Source organism: Typopeltis vanoorti, chromosome 4 (assembly GCF_054136105.1).
Source record: "Typopeltis vanoorti isolate ZY-2024b chromosome 4, IOZ_Tvanoo_1.0, whole genome shotgun sequence".
Lineage (NCBI taxonomy): Eukaryota > Metazoa > Arthropoda > Arachnida > Uropygi > Thelyphonidae > Typopeltis > Typopeltis vanoorti.
In genome coordinates this window covers 164117778-164136225 of record NC_143552.1, presented here as the reverse complement: position 1 = coordinate 164136225, position 18448 = coordinate 164117778, and the positions used below count along the sequence as shown (strand labels likewise).

At 35.1% G+C, this 18448-nt stretch overlaps 1 protein-coding gene across 4 annotated transcripts in view; it reads left to right on the top strand.

Annotated features, from left to right (window-relative positions):
• Positions 1-18448, top strand: part of LOC150107818 (uncharacterized) — a 321462-nt gene that overhangs the window by 179614 nt on the left and 123400 nt on the right. For all 4 annotated transcript variants that reach the window (XM_090392071.1, XM_090392070.1, XM_090392069.1 and 1 more), the window contains 2 exons: positions 6521-6614; positions 15907-15961. In XM_090392071.1, coding sequence (XP_090248197.1) covers positions 6521-6614; positions 15907-15961 — 149 coding nt within the window. The remainder of the gene's footprint in view (positions 1-6520; positions 6615-15906; positions 15962-18448) is intronic.

Genomic DNA, 18448 nt, shown 5'->3' with positions numbered 1-18448 from the left:
AAGATTTCGAAAAACGAGCCTTAGACTCAGCCCCACTCAAACCGTCTATCTGGCTAAGATATGTAGATGATGTGTTCTCTATTTGGCCTCATGGCCCAGACACGTTAGACTCCTTCCTCAGTCATCTCAATAGCCTACATCCAAGAATCCAGTTTACTATGGAAAAGGAAAAGAACAATTGTTTACTCTTCCTAGACACCTTAGTCACGCGCCTGCCTAATGATACACTTGCCTTCACTGTATACAGAAAATCCACACACACAAGCAGATACATTCACAAACTCTCCCACCACCACCCCTCGCAACAATATGGCATCATTAAAACTCTTACCAAGAGAGCCCACAATCTTTGTTCCAGTGGAACCGCCCTCACTACTGAGCTTAACCACATACACAGAACTTTCCTCTCCAATGGCTACAGCGAACACAGTTAAAAAAAAAAAAAATCAATTCCTCCCCCATTCCCCGTCCCTCTCGTCAACAAGATTTTAAAAATGCCATCACCATACCCCACATCCGTGGCACTTCGGAAAAAATAGCCAAAATACTAAAAAAGTATAACCTACACACAGCATATAAGCCCTACCGCAAACTTGCTACCCTTATCCAGTCTACGAAAGATCAGCTCCCTCCTCTCTCTCTGCCTGGAGTTTACAAAGTACCCTGTTCCTGTAAGCTTGCGTACTTTGGACAGACAGGCAGATCAGCATCCATCCGCCTGGAGGAACACAAGTCGTACATCGTTAAACACAACTATGGACATTCAGGCTTGGCTGACCATGTGTTGGACACCACCCACAGAGTATCATGGAAGAAAACCACCATGCTCCACCACAGCAAATTCAAGAAAGAGAGACTTTTCTTAGAAGCAGCAGCAGCTCTCAAAAACCAACCAAATCTAAATAAATACGGTTGCATTAAGCTTCCGAAGATTTGGGAAACACCCATCACCAGAGGTCCCACCTTACATTCCAGGCCACCTATGACTGCCCTTAGAGGGCGCTCCACCTAGATAGGACTTTAGTATCACCCACGTGGTTGGGCTTAGTATTGTAAGTTTTTGTGTGCATGTTACATTAATTGTTTTTGTAATCCCGTAGATGTCCTAGTGACTAGGACGAAATATAGGAAGTATTAAATTCTATTTTAAATCTTTTTGAGTGTTGTAAAAAATCCATTAAACCTCCAACATAACAACTTCATGTGTTGGACTCAAAAAGTTAGAGGTAGTCTTGGAAAAGTAAGTATTTCAAAAGTTCCTATCAAGTATGTCACTATGTGCTGTGAGAGAGAGAGAATGCAGAGCAAAATGTAAGAATGCTGTATGTATGAGTAGCTAAATAGACATTTTGGGAAGTCTTTCCAAGAGTATATTATGTAAATATCATGAAGCTGGTGGAATGCTTTGGACACTATTTAAAAAGCCTCTAGATATGGATTCCTGGAAGTGGGGGGGGGGTAAAAGAAAAAGAAAAAAAAAGAGCAGTATAAAAGCAATCATGGATGATAAAGGTTAACACAAAAACTGATAATTGAGAAGTTTGCTTGTTCCATTTATCAGTCTTTCAAAACAGAACAAGCAATGACAGAACAATGGTATAAAATATTCAAGAGTAAAGTAATGAAGAGTATATATATCAATATTTGAGGTAGAAAAAGGCATCAGAAACCTCAAAGGGAACTGGAGTATATAATATTTTATCAGAAATGCTCAAATATGAAGGTATAAAAGTTTTTACTTTTATACCCTCAGAAGGCAAGGTCAGAAGTTTAATTCCATTTGATTTGAGTAGCGTTCTCATAATACCCATGTATAAAAGGGAAATAAAACTAAATGTGAGAATTACTTATTTTTTGGGAAGAACAAGTAGAAGCGCTGAGGATTACATTTTTCAATTTTAAGACAAATTGTTGTGAAATCATAGGAATATGACAAGGATCTGTATTTAAATTTCACAGATCTGGAAAAGGTATATGACAAGGTTTCAGGAAAACAGCTGTTCAAAATGCTTTAGTTGTGTGATGTAAATGGGACATTATATACAGGGTGTTCGGGATAAATTTGACAGTTTCGTAAGGAAAAAGAAAATCTTCTTTGTATCTATTAAATTTAATGAATTGACAAAAAAACATTACAGGCAGAGTTAATTACAATACTATCAACAAGATTTACTCAAAATAACCACCATTAGCATCGATCACAGCTTCAATTCTGCTTCGGAACCTCGAACAAGCTGATGCTACAGTCTCCCTGGGAAGGGCCGCAAAAACTGTTTTAATTTTATCCATTAACTGGGCTTTTGTATTACTGGAAGTGCGATTGGTGTCTTTTTCAACTGCGCCCCATACAAAATAATTCATGGGGTTAAGGTCTGGGGAGTTTGGAGGCCAAACATTTGGACTGGTGAAGTCGTAGAAATTTTCAGACAACCATTTTTGACTTTTCCCAGAGGTGTGGCAAGGGGCCGAATCCTGCTGCCATACATACGGCCTACCATTGGCTACCCTTGTTATCCAGGGCTTGACTACAGTTAGCAACTCCACGAACAAAGCCCGAATTCCAATGCCAGGGTTCTTCAACACCTGTTCCTGCAGATTTGCGAGGAATTCTGCTGTACGAACGCAATCAGATCGTCTGCTAGGGATCTTTCTTCTTGCTACATCCTCGTAGTCACCATTGCAAGTCTCTAGTTCATGCCTGATTGTTTTTACTGTATTCAGGGAGCATTGGGCAGCAGTCGTAATATCCTTATTTTGATGGCGGGCACGAATCATCATGATACAAGTTATTCTCTTCCATGATTCAGGTGGGTTCCAGCTATCCATCCTTTCTGACATCTTGTATATGAATGAAGAAGGGTCCAAACTTTTAAATGAAGAGAAGTGTGTGTTAATACATGTAACTTACGGAAAAATATAATTAATTATAAATATGTCAAATTTATCCCGAACACCCTGTATATATATATATATATAGAGAGAGAGAGAGAGAGAGAGCATTAAATTGTGTTGCTCAATATAATGTACAAGATAAGGATGCTATTTATATGTATCACATTATAAAGAAAAGTTGTATTAGAGCTGATATTAGATATGTTAATCTCAGCCGTTTATTTTATGCAAATAATATCATCTTAAATAAAACTTGCTGGATTTATTTAAGAGTAAGGCATTATCTGTAGAATTTGTTAACCAACCAGAGGTTGGTTAACAAATTCTAAGAGCATGTATACATGCTCTTAGAATTTCAAGACACATCTAACAAATTTCAAGAGCATGTATACATGCTCTTGATATGGAGCATGCTTTATCTTTGAATGTCTTTATGACACCTTATTTGTGGACAGGATGGAGAGAAGTAGTACAGTGGTATCTCTCTAATCCGAACCTCTTTAATCCGAACTGCGGTTTGAAAAAAAAAGTTTTATTTATTGCGTATTATTTTGTGTGCTATTATTTTTATTTAATAATTAATATTTTAACTATTATTATTTATTTTATTATTATTACAGTACAGTATTTTTTTCACACTGTCAATTGTACCGTTATACTGGAGGCATATTTTGATTTATTGTGTGTTCATGTTTGCTTTTTTATACTGTACAGTACATACTGTATTGTCAGCATGAATCACAAATACAGTATACACAAAAAGAGGAAATTCAAAATGTGCATAATTTGGTTAAAAATATAAATTCAGATGTTGAAATTTCACAAACAGATGTTATGGAATGGGTTACCGAAAGTGAATTCGAAATCAAATCAGATGCTGAAATTATAAATATGATACTACAGAATGAATTAGAAGACGATGATGAAGAACTTGAAGAAAAAAAGTAAAACGTGAAGAGGTAGTTGACAGTTTTAATATGTGTATAGAATGTGCTAAGCAGAATGAAATGCCATTCCACAAAATTTTATTGCTAATGCAGCTCCAAGAAGAAGCATTCGAAAAACGTTTAGCTTCCAAGAAGCAAAAGAAAATCAGTGACTTTTTTTTGTGTGTTGTGTACAAGAAAGTGATATTTTTTACGCAAATTAAGTTACGTACTAAACTATGCAATTTTATTAAATCAGAATCCTCAACAATAAGGTACGTATAAATTAAATTTTTTTACTAAAATATACTTGTGTACTGTATTATTATTTTTTTTTTTTGTTTGTTTTACATTACAGTACAGTAGCTTTTTTTTTCTATCAGTTACTTCATTTATTTACAGAATTAAATTCATGTACTATTAGAATTTGATTACTTTTGTCTTTAGAATCTAGTTAATGTTGCCTCTTGGAGGAAAATTCGCTAATCCGAACTTTTCGATAATCTGAACATGCACAGTTTTTATTAGTTCGGATTAGCGAGATACCACTATATTTAAATATCTTCTAGTGAATTTTTTCTGTATACCATGAAAGATAGTTTTGATCAATTGCTGAGATTAGAATATTCAGTATAACAGAAGTATCTTGATTTCTTCAACTTAGCACTCCAAAACATATTTTGGGATTTCAGCTATTCAGTTAGTTTGTAAAACTATAGTGTTTCTTTGGGACCCAGCTAGACAAGTAAAATAGCAGCAACATACCTTAGCTGTTTTTGGATTTGTGTGGCATTTTTCAGTGTCCATCTATTCCAAGGATGCCATGTACACATTTGCTAACTGTTGAAAAACTGAAATTCTCATTACTAGACCTTGTTCTCTTCATAGTAAAAGTCTCTAGATTTGAAGGTGTTTTCTGTACAGTGTTTGAAAAGAATGGAAAGATAGTTGAAAAAATGGCCATTGAAAAATACCACACAAAGCTCAAAATATGGCAAAGGTATGTTGATGATATTTTCATCCAGCCAGTCCTAACACCATATAGTTTTACAAACTTCCTGAATAACTTAAATCACAAAATGCATTTCCCATTGGAAGTTTGGAACACTTCCTTTTCTGGAAGTTCTTAATAACTGATCAAAGCTTGACTATCTTTTGTGGTATATAGTAAAAAATTCAGCACTACAAGATATTTGCATGCTTCTGTCCAGAAGCAAGGCATCTTAAAGATAATTCAAGTTCACAGCAAATCTTTTTACAGCTGGTGTTTGAATATACTGACCATGAAAAGTAGGTTTACAGTACTCTGATGTGAAGAGAATGACATCTGCTTCTTGCTCTATAAGAATGTCAGGAAAGGATAAAGTTCCACATGACTGTTTTTCCAGGGTAAATTTGACTGTAGGATGCAAGTCAAGTTTTTATAGGAAATATGCAGCTGTAACCATTGATGATTTATCTTTTGTGTTTTTTTTCTCTTTTTAATGATGAAATGCTAATGAGGTTCATCCTTAATAAATGCTATTACTGATTTCAAACTTAAGGGTTCAACTCAGTGTAAAGAAATTAACCATCTAATTAAAATGAAATATATAATGATCTTTAATTGACCATGATTTATAAACATCTAATACCAACAAGTTTCACCGACAAGGCTGTCCAGCTTCTTCAGGGCTTATAATGGTAAGAGAACAAAACTCAAAATGGCTAGTACAGAGAAATTGGAGTAACACTATCCTATAAATTAAACATTAAAACAGAATGCGTAACATTACATGCATGGAGCATGTTGTGTTAGTCACTGTTATGAGAGTTCTGTAGTTTTGAGCGAAATTAAATTCTGGGACTGAGTGATCTTATTAAGGTTTTCCATATGTCAGCTATCATCATTCCCTGGTTTCTGTTAAGATTTTCTCCAGAACGGAGGACTACAACGGCTTCTTTGAAATTTCTACAATGGAAATCTTCTTCTAGGTAAGGCATGGTAAGATTTCCATTTTAGAAATTTCAAAAGAAGCCTTTGTAGTCCTCCGTTCTGGAGAAAATCTTAACAGAAACCAGGGAATGATAATAGCTGACATATGGAAAACCTTAAGATCACTCAGTCTGCCAGAATTTAATTTCATTCAAAACTACAGAATGTGCTTTCATAATAGTGACTAACACAACACGCTTCATGCGTGTAATGTTACTCGTTCTGTTTTAATGTTCAATTTATACGATTGTGTTACTCCATTTTCTCTGTACTTAGCCACTTTGAGTTTATTTCTCTTACCATTATAAGCTCTGAAGAAGTCGGACAGCCATGTCGGTGAAACTTGTTGGTATTAGATGTTTATAAATCATGGTCACTTAAAGATCAATATATATTTCATTTTAATTATGTTTGAATGACCAAATATAATCTAAACAATGAAATTAACCATCATAAAACATCCAAATTAAAACCATGTGCTTCAAATAGAACGTGGTTTTAATTTGTTGTATTTGAGTTTTTCCACTGTCCCTGACATACAAACTGAAATATCACATTTTAACAGTATAGTGTTATTTAAATATCTTTACTTTAGTTGTGTGTGCTTTCTTATTTAAATAAAAATTTCTTATGTATTTAAATTAAATTTAAATTTTCTTATAACCCACAATTGTTCCTCTATAAGTACATACAAATTACTAATGAATTTTATTTTCTTCTTGTTCAGGTATATTGAAGAACATGTTCAAAAAACTGGAGTCGCTATTGAAACTCAGGGTTTTACGCTTGTTACAAGTGGAAAGAAACGAGAATCCTTAACTGTAAAGTTATTTTTTTTATTATTTTATTATTATTATAATTATGGCAAAGTATATATACTGTGTGTGTGTGTGTGTGTGTGTGTATATACACACACACACACACACACTCTGCCATAGGTGGAGCATATGCTGGTCCTAAGCCCGGTTAAAAGAGGAAGGTTGAACGACTGGCTAATCACCCATCCTCATAAAAAAACAAAACAAAACATTACAGAAACCACGAGTGAAGCAAGAAATCCCATGGGGCAGAGTGCTACGACCTGTGGTCTCCCAGGTAGAGATGACCTGCGAATGCTTCTGCCTGGTATCTCAGCTTGGGCCTGGCTCCCACTGAAGAGACCTCAATAAAGGTCGAAACTAGTCTGGGTAGTGGCCCTTCCCTTAATGCATAACATCAGACATATCCGCAAGGAGATGTGTTTTGCATTATAGGAGATACTGAGACAGGAGTGTTGGTAGCTTGCTCCACCTTTGCAACGAGTTGCCCTGGTGTTGTTACCACCTTACCCCAGTCCTGAAGATACTTTCAGGTGCAAACTTTGTTTGCTCACACTTGGATAAAGGATTAAACTAAATTTATTATAAGGTTTTGGGGAGATAAGAGAACAACCAACAAATATTGCATATTGTATTCCGGAGATGATGAAAGACATGAGAAAGGAGTTGCAGTGATTGTAAGTGAGAAAGCAAGGAAAGTGATGGAATGGAACCCAATAAATAACCAAATGAATAAAACTAGATTTTTCTCCAGGTTCATGAAATTGATCATCGTACAAGTATATGCACCCACAAATGATGCCAAAGAAATGGAGAAAGCACAATTCTATGAACAACTCCAAAAAGTGATTTGATAAAGTCCCTAAACATGACTTGTTAATTTTGATGGGAGACATGAATGCTAAAGTAGGAAAAGGAAACATGGAGGATGGACGTTCTATAGGAAACGAAGCGAGTGGTGAGCAAAATGAAAATGGAGAACTTTTTACATCCTTCTGTAAATTAAATAACCTCATTATAAGAGGTAGTATCTTTAAACATAAGGAAATTCACAAACTAACATGGATCACCCTTGATGGAAAAACAAAACACCAGATCGATCACATTGCTATATGTAATACTTTCAAGAGGAAATTACAAGTTGTAAGGGTTAAAAGAGGAGCTGATGCAGCTTCAGACCATTTTCTGCTAACTGCAATAGTTAAATTAACGCTAGCAAGAAATTCAAAACTAAGAAAGAATAAGAAAATTAAATATAACATTGATAAACTGAAGGAAAATAAAATAAAAGAGAAATTGACCAGTGAACTGAAGAATAGATTCTCAGTTTTGGAAGAATCAAATGAAAATTATGAGGGAAAATAAGATTGAAGCCAACTGGGAAAAGTGTAAAGAAGCCTTCAATAAAACAAAAGATATTTTACGAGTGACAAGTGGGAAGTCACACAAAGAATGGATTACAGGGAAGACATTAAAACTAATTGAAGAAAGGAAGAAGATAAAAGTGAAAATAAACACTTCAAATCAGAAAGATTACGTGGAGAATATCAGAAGCAATACCATGAAGTACATAAGATGGTAAAGCACTCCACTAGAAATAACAAGAGAAACTACTATCAGCTGTTGGCTGAGGATGCTGAGAGCGAATGATTCTGGAAATCTTGGAGAAGTTTATAAAATTATAAGACAACTTGGAGGAACCTATCAGATGAATGAATGTGGGGTTAAAGATAAAAATGGTCAACTACTAACTCAAGAGCAAGAAGTCTCCAACAAAGATGGAAAGAGTACTTTGAAGAATTATTAAATGTTAAACACGACTCTATAAATCCAAATATCGAATCCCCTTTTGAAGAGATGCCAAATCAATTCGAATTTCATGTAAACATGGGAGAGATCACAGTGCAAGAAATCATGGGAGCAATCAAGATCCAAAAGAATAGAAAGGCAAGTGGAAATGATAACATTAGTGATGAACTGCTCAAAGTTGACCAAAAAACATCAACTATACTGTATAAACTGTTTTTAATATCATATGGGCATCTGAGAAGGTTCCGAGTACCTGGAAAGAATCACAAATAGTCAAAATTCCAAAAAAAGATGATCTTACAGAATGCACCAATTGGAGAAGAATCAGCCTATTGTCAGTACCATCAAAGATCTTCACTAAAATCATAATAAGCAGAATAAAAAATAGCATTGAGAAAATTCTGAGAACAGAATAAGCAGGCTTTAGAAATGGAAGAAGTACAATGAATCAAATTTTTATTCTTAGAAACATAATTGATCAGAGTGTTGAACTCAATTCAACTATGTATCTCAGTTTTATTGATTTTGCCAAAGCTTTCGACAGCATAGACAGAGAATGGCAATGGAAAATCCTCAAAATTTATGGATTTCCTGACAAAATAATAAATATTATAAAAGATTTGTATGATGGAAGTAAAGGACAAATTCTATTAAATGGAACAGCTTCCGAAAGTTTTTACATTAAAACTGGTGTTAAGCAAGGTTGTGTCATGCGTGGAACACTTTTCACCATTGTCATTGGATAATGCGGTATACCCTGAAAACTGGAATAAGATGGAACGTTTACACCACATTAGAAGATTTGGACTATGCTGACAACATTGTGCTACTATCATCTAGATTTGAAAACATGAAAATTAAGACAGCAAAGTTAGAGGAAACTGCTAAACAAATATTCTTATACATCAGTGAAAAGAAAACCAAAATATTAAAAATCAACAGTAAAAAGAATGACCCAATCTTTATAAATGGAAATCAAGTAGAAGTGAGAAACACTTTTAATTACCTCAGAGCAACTGTCAACACGGAAGGTGATACCAACGAAGACATTGCAATAAGAATAAAAAAATTTTGCTACTCATTTAAAACTTTACAGAAAATTTGGAAATCATCCAATATAAAAAAACTTAAAGATGCAAATTTTTAACTCAACTGTTAAATCTCTATTACTTTATGGAAGTGAATCATGGAAATAACCAAACAACAAGAAAATAAAATAGATGCCTTCTAAACAAAATGTCTTCGCAGAATTCTCAAAATTTACTGGCCAAATAAAATCTCAAATATTGAAATTTACAACAAAACTAAACCCATTACAATAGAGTTAAAGAAACACAAATGGACATGGATAGGCCATGTATTGAGAATGCCAACATCAGAACATACAAGAATAGCATTGACATGGATGCCTGATGATAAAAGGAAGAGGGGAAAGACCCAAAATGACATGCTGCCGGATGGTAATCCAAGAAAGAAACAAACTAGGATGGTCGAGCTGGGAGAAAGCAAGAGAAGCAGCACTGGACTGAAAAGGATGGCATGCTAAACTCATGGCTTCATGCACCTTATAGGTGTAAAGAGCAATAAGTCAAGTCATAAGGCTGACCACCTTATCCTGTAAACGGAGTGAGGTCCGATGATCAATGGACCCTCGACACCGCAAGGTAAAAGAGGGTATAAGGAAGATGATGATGAAGATGATATATATATATATATATATATCTTTTTTTAAATAGTTATGACTACTTAATGTGTAGTCATTCAGGAAATCTCTGTTTCTGACAGGTGCAATGAATTCACTTTAACCAGCTCATCTTGCCATTCTCAAATGGGGCGAGGATAACCTAATGAACTTTGCCACCAAAATGTAATCCTGTTAGTTCCAGGAAGAAAGACCATGCTGCTCTTTCTCTCACCTTTGACAATATTCCTCTTGCCAACCAGGACCAGCTTTCTCTCCTTGGGTTAACTCTCATATCTGATCTATCCTGGCATAATCATATCAGGTTCATAGCTTCCTCAGCCTACAAAAAATTTGGTGTTCTTTTTCATTCCAGTAACACTTCTCTCCTGCTCATCTTCTGACACTTTTCATTATGAGTGTTAATGGAAGAAATGCAGCACACATAAATAATTAAATATATGTTGTTATTATCATCATTATTATTAACCTCTGACCTCAATGGAGTCAGAGGCTCATTGTAGGAGGCACACACACACACACACACACACACACACACACACACACACACACACACACACACACACACACACACACACACACACACAAAGCTCATCCAACCATGCATTAAACTGATTCAATGTATATACATTCACAACACAATCTGGCAATGCATTCCATTCACCAATTATTCTCCATATAAAGGACTCACTCCTCTGCTCATACTCTCCTTATACAGGTTTCCATGGATGTCCTCTTGTTCTACCTCCCCTCTCCCACTCATTTAAAAATCTCTTCCATGTCAACCTAATAACCCCTGACTAACTTATGTCTCACTCATACCCCCCCCCTCCTCCTACTCCTGAGGCTTTGCAATTTACATTCTCTTAATCTGTCCTCATACATAATCTGTCTCTAGTCTTTGATCAAATGCTTTATTTCTAACCCAACACTCAGATTCCTAACTTAAAAACTGGTTTGAACACTGTCTTGTATATTTCTAGTTTGGTGAATTTCTCTCTTATTCCATATAAATGTATTCAGCTGGTTTCCACCATACCAGCTTTGTTTATTCTGTTGTCTATTTCCAAATTTAATTTGCCATCTTTACTAAAAGGTGTGCCTAAATTGCTGAAATATTTTATTAGTTCTATAAGTTCTTCATTGAGAATGCAGCTGAAGTTTTCCATGTTCTTGATATTTTCATAGTTTTGGTCTTTTTATTGCTGATTTTCACAATAACATAACTGAATAACAGCTGTAACAAATTTAGAGCTATTATTTAGTTAAGGAATCTTGGAAACTTGCACTGGTGTTCAGGAGTACATCATCTGCATAAAGCAAAGATCTAAGTTTTAATCACTTTCTTTCATAATTGATCCATATAGATGATGAATAAGAGGATATATTGTGCATCCTTGTCTTATGCCTGATTTTGCATCAAATCATCTTCCTGTATTTCCTTCAATTCTAACTGCTGACTTATAACTTAAACATAGACTATGTAGACTATGAAAAGCTTTTCCCTGGGCACCTTGTCATATGCTTTTTCCAGATCTACAAAACTTAAGTACAGATTCCTCTCATATTCCTATGATATCTCCACTATTTGGCCTGAATCCAGCTTGTTGTTCTCTGTTTTTTTTTTTGCACAATTTGTCTCAGCCTATTTTCAGATATGTTCAATAGAGAAATTCCTCTGTAATTCTCACATTCAGCTGTATTTCTTGTTTTTTTTTTTTATAGATGGGAACTATGAGGATTCTACTCCAATCAACTGTAATTAGCCCTTCTGACCAGACCCTCTAAATTATACAGTGTAGCCTCTGCAGAACCTTTATATCTTTGTATTTGAATATTTCTGGTTGAACATCTACTCCAGCTGCCTTTCCGCCTGAACTATTGATATGTACTCCTGTCTGCATTCTTCTTGAAAATATTCTAATAGTTTCATTTAACAGTCTTTCAGAGTAATTACTCTAGACATGTAGGATATTCTTATCTTTACTTTTCATGTCATCTTTGATTCCTTTTACAGTGCTTTTTTTTTTATATATTTCTTTATATACTCTTTTCATTTCTTTTCTTATTCTGTGTGTGTGTGTGTGTATGTAAATAAATAAGGTTTGAATGACTAAACACCGAGAATAATAAAGAATGGAGTTTAATAGGAACACTACTAGTTTCGTTGATAAACAACTTCTTCAGGTGTCTAACTACAAAGAATTATATACACAAAAAACTACAAAAACATTAGATAATAACAACAACAACAGATCTAATATAAACTGTGGTACAGTTTAAACTGGATTACGTGCTACAGTTCCAGCTGTATGTAACTGCGTGCGAGAGATATCGTGAGAACGGCAGTACTGAACAGTAGAAATGTGCATATCAGATAAATTGTAGCTGAGACTATTATTCAGGTGGGTTGAATCAAGTGAAATTTCTTTAGATTAGAGAATGCATCTCTCAAGTTCATTATAACACGTATGTATGTTTGAAGTTTGAGACCAGTATATAAGATGTTGGTGGCCTTCGTCGGAGTTTATAGAGAATAGGACGTGGCTGGAGAGAGTGCTAGCTCGGGTTCTGTTGTAGGAAATATCTCTTTGGTGTTCCTCAACACGGAAAAGGATAGATTTATCCATCTGACTGTAATAAGACTTTCCACAATTACACATAATCTTGTAAACTCCTGGGTACTGAAGGAAATAATGTTTTTCTTTAGGTTGACTGAGAATGGAACGGAGTTTAGGAAACGTAGTGAAACATGTTTTGATGTTGAATTCCTTAAGAATTTTAGCCCAGTTTGAGAGAGAGGGAACTGATAAAAGGCAAAGAGATATACGCTCTTTGGGAGGAAGAGTCTTCCGTAGTAGGTTGACGATGGCAGAAAAGAAATTTTTCAATATTTTTTAGAGAGAAACCATTGTTGACAAAGGTCCTTTGTAGAAAATTAAGTTCATTTGGATCTATCTCATCGGATAATAATGATCTGGCTCGATGTGCCAGGGTAGATATAATGCCAACTTTCTGTGGAGGGTAGTGATGGGATGATGCATGAAGATATCTATCCCTATGTGTAGGCTTTCTGAAGATGGAGAATTTTGATATTGTCAGAGCATCATTATTATCCGATAAGATAGAACTTCAAAATGAACTTAATTTTCTAAAAAGGACCTTTCTCAACAGTGGTTTCTTTCTAAAAAATATTGAAAAATTTCATTTCCGCCATCGTCAACCTACTACGGAAGACTCTTCCTCCCCAAGCGCGTATATCTCTTTGCCTTTTATCAGTTCTCTCTCTCCCAAACTGGCTAAAATTCTTAAGGAATTCAACATCAAAACATGGCTGAAATGTAGTTCCTGAAACGGAGTTTAGGAACTACGTTTCCTAAACTCCGTTCCATCCTCAGTCGACCTAAAGAAAAACATCATTTCCTTCAATATTCAGGAGTTTACAAGATTATGTGTAATCGTGGAAAGTCTTACTACAGTCAGATGGATAAATCTATCCTTTTCCGTGATATTTCAAAGAGATATTTCCTACAACAGAACCCGAGCTAGTGCTCTCTCCAGCCATGTTCTATTCTCTATAAACTCCGACGAAGGCTGCCAACATCTTATAGACTGGTCTCAAACTTCAAACATACATAAGTGTTATAATGAACTTGAGAGACGCATTCTCGAATCTAAAGAAATTTCACTTGATTCAACCCACCTGAATAATAGCCTCAGCTACAATTTATCTGATACCCACATTTCTACTGTTCAGTACTGATGTTCTCGCGATATCTCTCTCGCATGCAGTTACACACAGCTGGAACTGTAGCACGTAATCCAGTTTAAACTGTACCACAGTTTATATTAGATCTGTTGTTGTTATTATCTAATGTTTTTGTAGTTTTTTGTGTATATAATTCTTTGTAGTTAGACACCTGAAGAAGTTGTTTATTAACAAAACTAGTAGTGTTCCTATTAAACTCCATTCTTTATTATTCTCGGTGTTTAGTCATTCAAACCTTATTAATTTCCATATCATTTTCACCGAGTAAATGAATTCAAATATGTGTGTGTGTATGTATATATATATATTTATATATACTGACTATAACCGAGACTAGAATAACAATTAAATTTATTCAAAATGCAACATGTTTCATCAGATTGTCTGACTTCTTCAGGCTTGGGAACATAGAAAGCAAGTAAACACTATAAGAAACATCGTATCACTATAAAACGACTATTATAAAATCAGTTAGCTTTGAACTGTAGCTACAGTCCGTGTTGAAGTTCTATTGTTAAGTAGCTGCGTGCGTCTGATTTCACGCATGTGCCAATATCTTAACAATAGAACTTCAACATGGACTGTAGCTACAGTTCAAAGCTAACTGATTTTATAATAGTCGTTTTATAGTGATACGATGTTTCTTATAGTGTTTACTTGCTTTCTATGTTCCCACGCTTGAAGAAGTCGGACAATCCGATGAAACATGTTGCGTTTTGAATAAATTTAATTGTTGTTTTAGTCTCGGTTATAGTCAGTATATATAAATATGAACATATCCCAGTACCGAGTTAATACTACAAATTGCTATATATATATATATATATATTTGTTTATATATCTTCTTTTTCTTATCTTGTTTGTGTGTGCTGTTGTTTGTTGCAATGCTCATATTGTACTCTCTGATGATGTCTCAGCCATAGATGAACTATTGGAAGTATTAAATGTTATTTTTAATCCTTTCTCAGTGCTGTTTTACCTCCATTAAGTTTCATGTTAAGTGTCTAACATGAGTTTCTCCCAACACTTAAGCCTTAACACACACATTCTAATTAACGCATCCTGCTAATCACAGCCATCTAGTTTTTTCTTATAACTGCACACATTAAACCCTTTGCTTAGTGCCCTTCCACATATTTTCAACTTGAAGAGTGAAAATGGACTTGTTTGTTAAACTAGTATTAAGTTAAGGTAAATTATACTTGAAAAATTATAATCTTTAAAGGTACCTGTGGCATGACTATAAATAATAAATTACACGATAACCACAGTAATCAATGTACTTTCATTTTATTAATGTTAATTACAGTGGTTATTGTGTAATTTATTGTTTGAAAAATTGTTTTACTTTTCATTATTTAGTTTTCACATGAAGTATCTTCGCATGTAGGCTACTTTTATATAGAAGCAGTTAGTTTCACATCAATTTCTGTATCCCATAATGTGCAGCATATTCTCTTTTGGATGAATATATTGCCATGTATGGTGGCAATATATTCATCCAAAGCTGAGTTTGCAATCAATTTACCCCAGTATGTATGGTGTCAATACTGGGGCAGATTGATTGCAAACTCAGCTGCTTCTGTATAAGTAATTTAGTTTTTAATTCATGCACATGCACATTTCATGCACATTTACTTCATGCACATGAAGTAAATTTAATAAATTTACTTCATGTGCATGCTATTGTTTGCTCACATTTGGATAAAAGATGACAACAATAAAATAATTTCCTGTTAGGTATAATTTACTTTCTTATGTAGCAAAAAAATTGCTGCAATAGTCTTAATCAATTTGTCTGAATGTGTTTACATTAAGATGTCTCATCCACAGGTATTTCTTGAGCTAAGACTAATACTGTTTTGTAAAAGTTGCAGTAATTCCTTTTACTATCAATTACTGATCATGAGAAACTGTGGACATAACTTAGGAAAACAGAGTGAATTTTACAAAAATCAATTATGAATATGCTTGCTTAATGATGAAGCTTAATTTATTAGGCATATTTCTTTCAGGGTAATGCAACTTTACATCTCTATCCACACTTTAAGCCACTACAAGAAATTAAAGGTAAGCTCACCGTTGTTGTTGTTATTATTATTATTATTGTTTCTACTGTTATTTTTTCCTTATATTTATTGCTGCTTAAGACTTCAGAAACCCAGAAGATTAGTCTTGGCAGGATAGTCCATCATCGGGCTGCTAGCTGAAATAGATGCGAGCTGCCCAGTGAAGGGCTGTCCTTTCTTGGCATTAGCTACAACGGCTGTTTTATTTGAATTCAACAGGAAGGAAAGTAATATAAACATTTAAAGTGATGACTTGGTTAAACTCCTGTACAGATTAGTAATGTGTTATTTTCTAGTAAGCGAACTTATGATTGGTTCTTGGATTGTTGATTTTCTGGATTCAGAATTATTGATGAAATGGTTTCTTTTTTGATCAAGAAATAGTTTCTTTATCTATCTTATATTTCATATTTATTAAAAAAAAAACTCACCCACAGCACTAATAGGCTATAAGTTTACAGCCTTTCTTGCACAGGAATGCATAAAGAAATTGGTCCATTTTCCCCCCCTTTTGTATGCAAGCTATTCCTGGAATGACTGGACAGATTTCATTGAAGTTTGGTATTTGGAATCTTTGTAAACATATAGGCCATCGTAATTTGTGGCGTTAGCAGAACTAGTGTTGCAAGTAAACATGGTGGTACCTAAAAGAAAGGAAACATGGTGGTAGATTTGAGCTGTGCTAAAAAAAAAAAAAAGCGTTTTTAATTAGTGTATAGTGCGGCTTTTTTTCACAAATTGTGCTGAATTTTTTTCAGTTTGGATATAAGTGTCCTTCAGTAGTGTTGTTGTTGTTGGAATTTTTTGTTGTTTATATTGGGTTTTGCTACTTGTTTGTTCATACTGCTTTTAAAAATGGCATCCACAAAGAAATGCATGTCGATGACATTTAAGTCTTCCATATGGAGGTCTAGCTCTGTCTTAGATTTTTCGCAGTGGATGCGTTGCGAAAATTGCTATATGTGTGTGTGCCGTTGTTGGACTGTTTGGGTTAATGAGAAGAAGGAAAGCATTAACAGATGTAAAAAGTGTCTTGATAGATTAGAGTGATTAGAAATGGGAGCAAGTGTCGTGACCATAGTAGAAGAGTTTAAGCAAGAATTAGTGTGAAACATCTAAGTACCAGGCGTCATCTGTGAATAAGCTGATCTAAACTTATGCTCCTGCATTTTATCATTACTGCAAGTATTTTTCATTCAAATTAATCATTAAACTGAAATCTTAACAGTGGGTACTAAAGATGTGATTACTTCTGCACAACCTGTAAGTACTTACAGTGCATTAAATCAGTTATCTTTCCAGTTAAAAATCATCCACGTGTAAGTGCCCACTATGCATACCATACGAAGCAAAGATGGTGCCAACAAAGGCCAACAATGAACAAGCATCCCATGTCTCACCAACACAGCCTGGAAATTGGCCTATATTCAGCCCATTCCCAAGAACGGCAACAAGGCACTGCCATCCAACAACTGTCCTATCTCGCTTACCTCAGTCCTGTCTAAAGTAATGGAAAAAAAATCATAAATTCCTAACTTCTATGCTACCTTGAAGGCACCCATCTAGTAAACAGCCACCAGTATGGATTCCATCGCTGCCAATCAACAGGAGATCTGCTCACATATGTCACCCATTTCTGGACAAATGCCATGGAGAAATCTGGCGAATCTCAAGTGGTTGCACTTGATATCCCCAAAGTGTTTGTCCGTGGCTGGCACAAAGGCTTACTAAGCAAACTACCATCATTTGGTCTGTTTCAGGACTTCTGTAGTTAAATTGCCAGCTTTCTGTTTGGATGCACATTATGTGTGATGGTAGATGGTTCCTTATTCTCTCACCATTCGACTAATGCCGGGGTTCCACAAGGTTCTGTCCTCTCACCAACCCTCTTCCTGCTATATATCAGAAACTTACTTCAGTTGACCTCCAACCCAAAACACAGTTTTGCAGATGACAACACATTGCACTCCTCTCTTTCATTTGACCTTACTCTGCACAATTCACCTCAACCTACAGAACACCAACCACAACTGCCCTCAATTCTGATATTCAAGTCATCCTCCAATGGGGTTTGGATAACCTTGTCAATTTCCGTGATGACGATGAAACCCAGCACTGTCTTATTTTTCATTTAAAAAAAAAATTTCTAGACAATTCGAGATTTCTCTTCTTGGAATTACCCTGACATTAAGCTTCTCCTGGCATGAGTACATCACAACCATTGCATCCTCAACTTCTTAAAAACTAGGATTTCACTTACTATTGAATACTGCTCTCATATATGGGGTGGGGCCCCTAAAAGCTCCCTCAGAATGCTTTACTCAATACAGAGGAAAGCAATCAGACTTATTAAAGACCCAACTCACTCCTCCCACTTTCGCACAGATGCCTTGTTTCCGTGATATATGTATTCTTCAGATATTCCATGGAAAATGTTCATTTGAAATAACATCAATAATTTCCCCCACTCAGTACTAAGCTCGTTAGA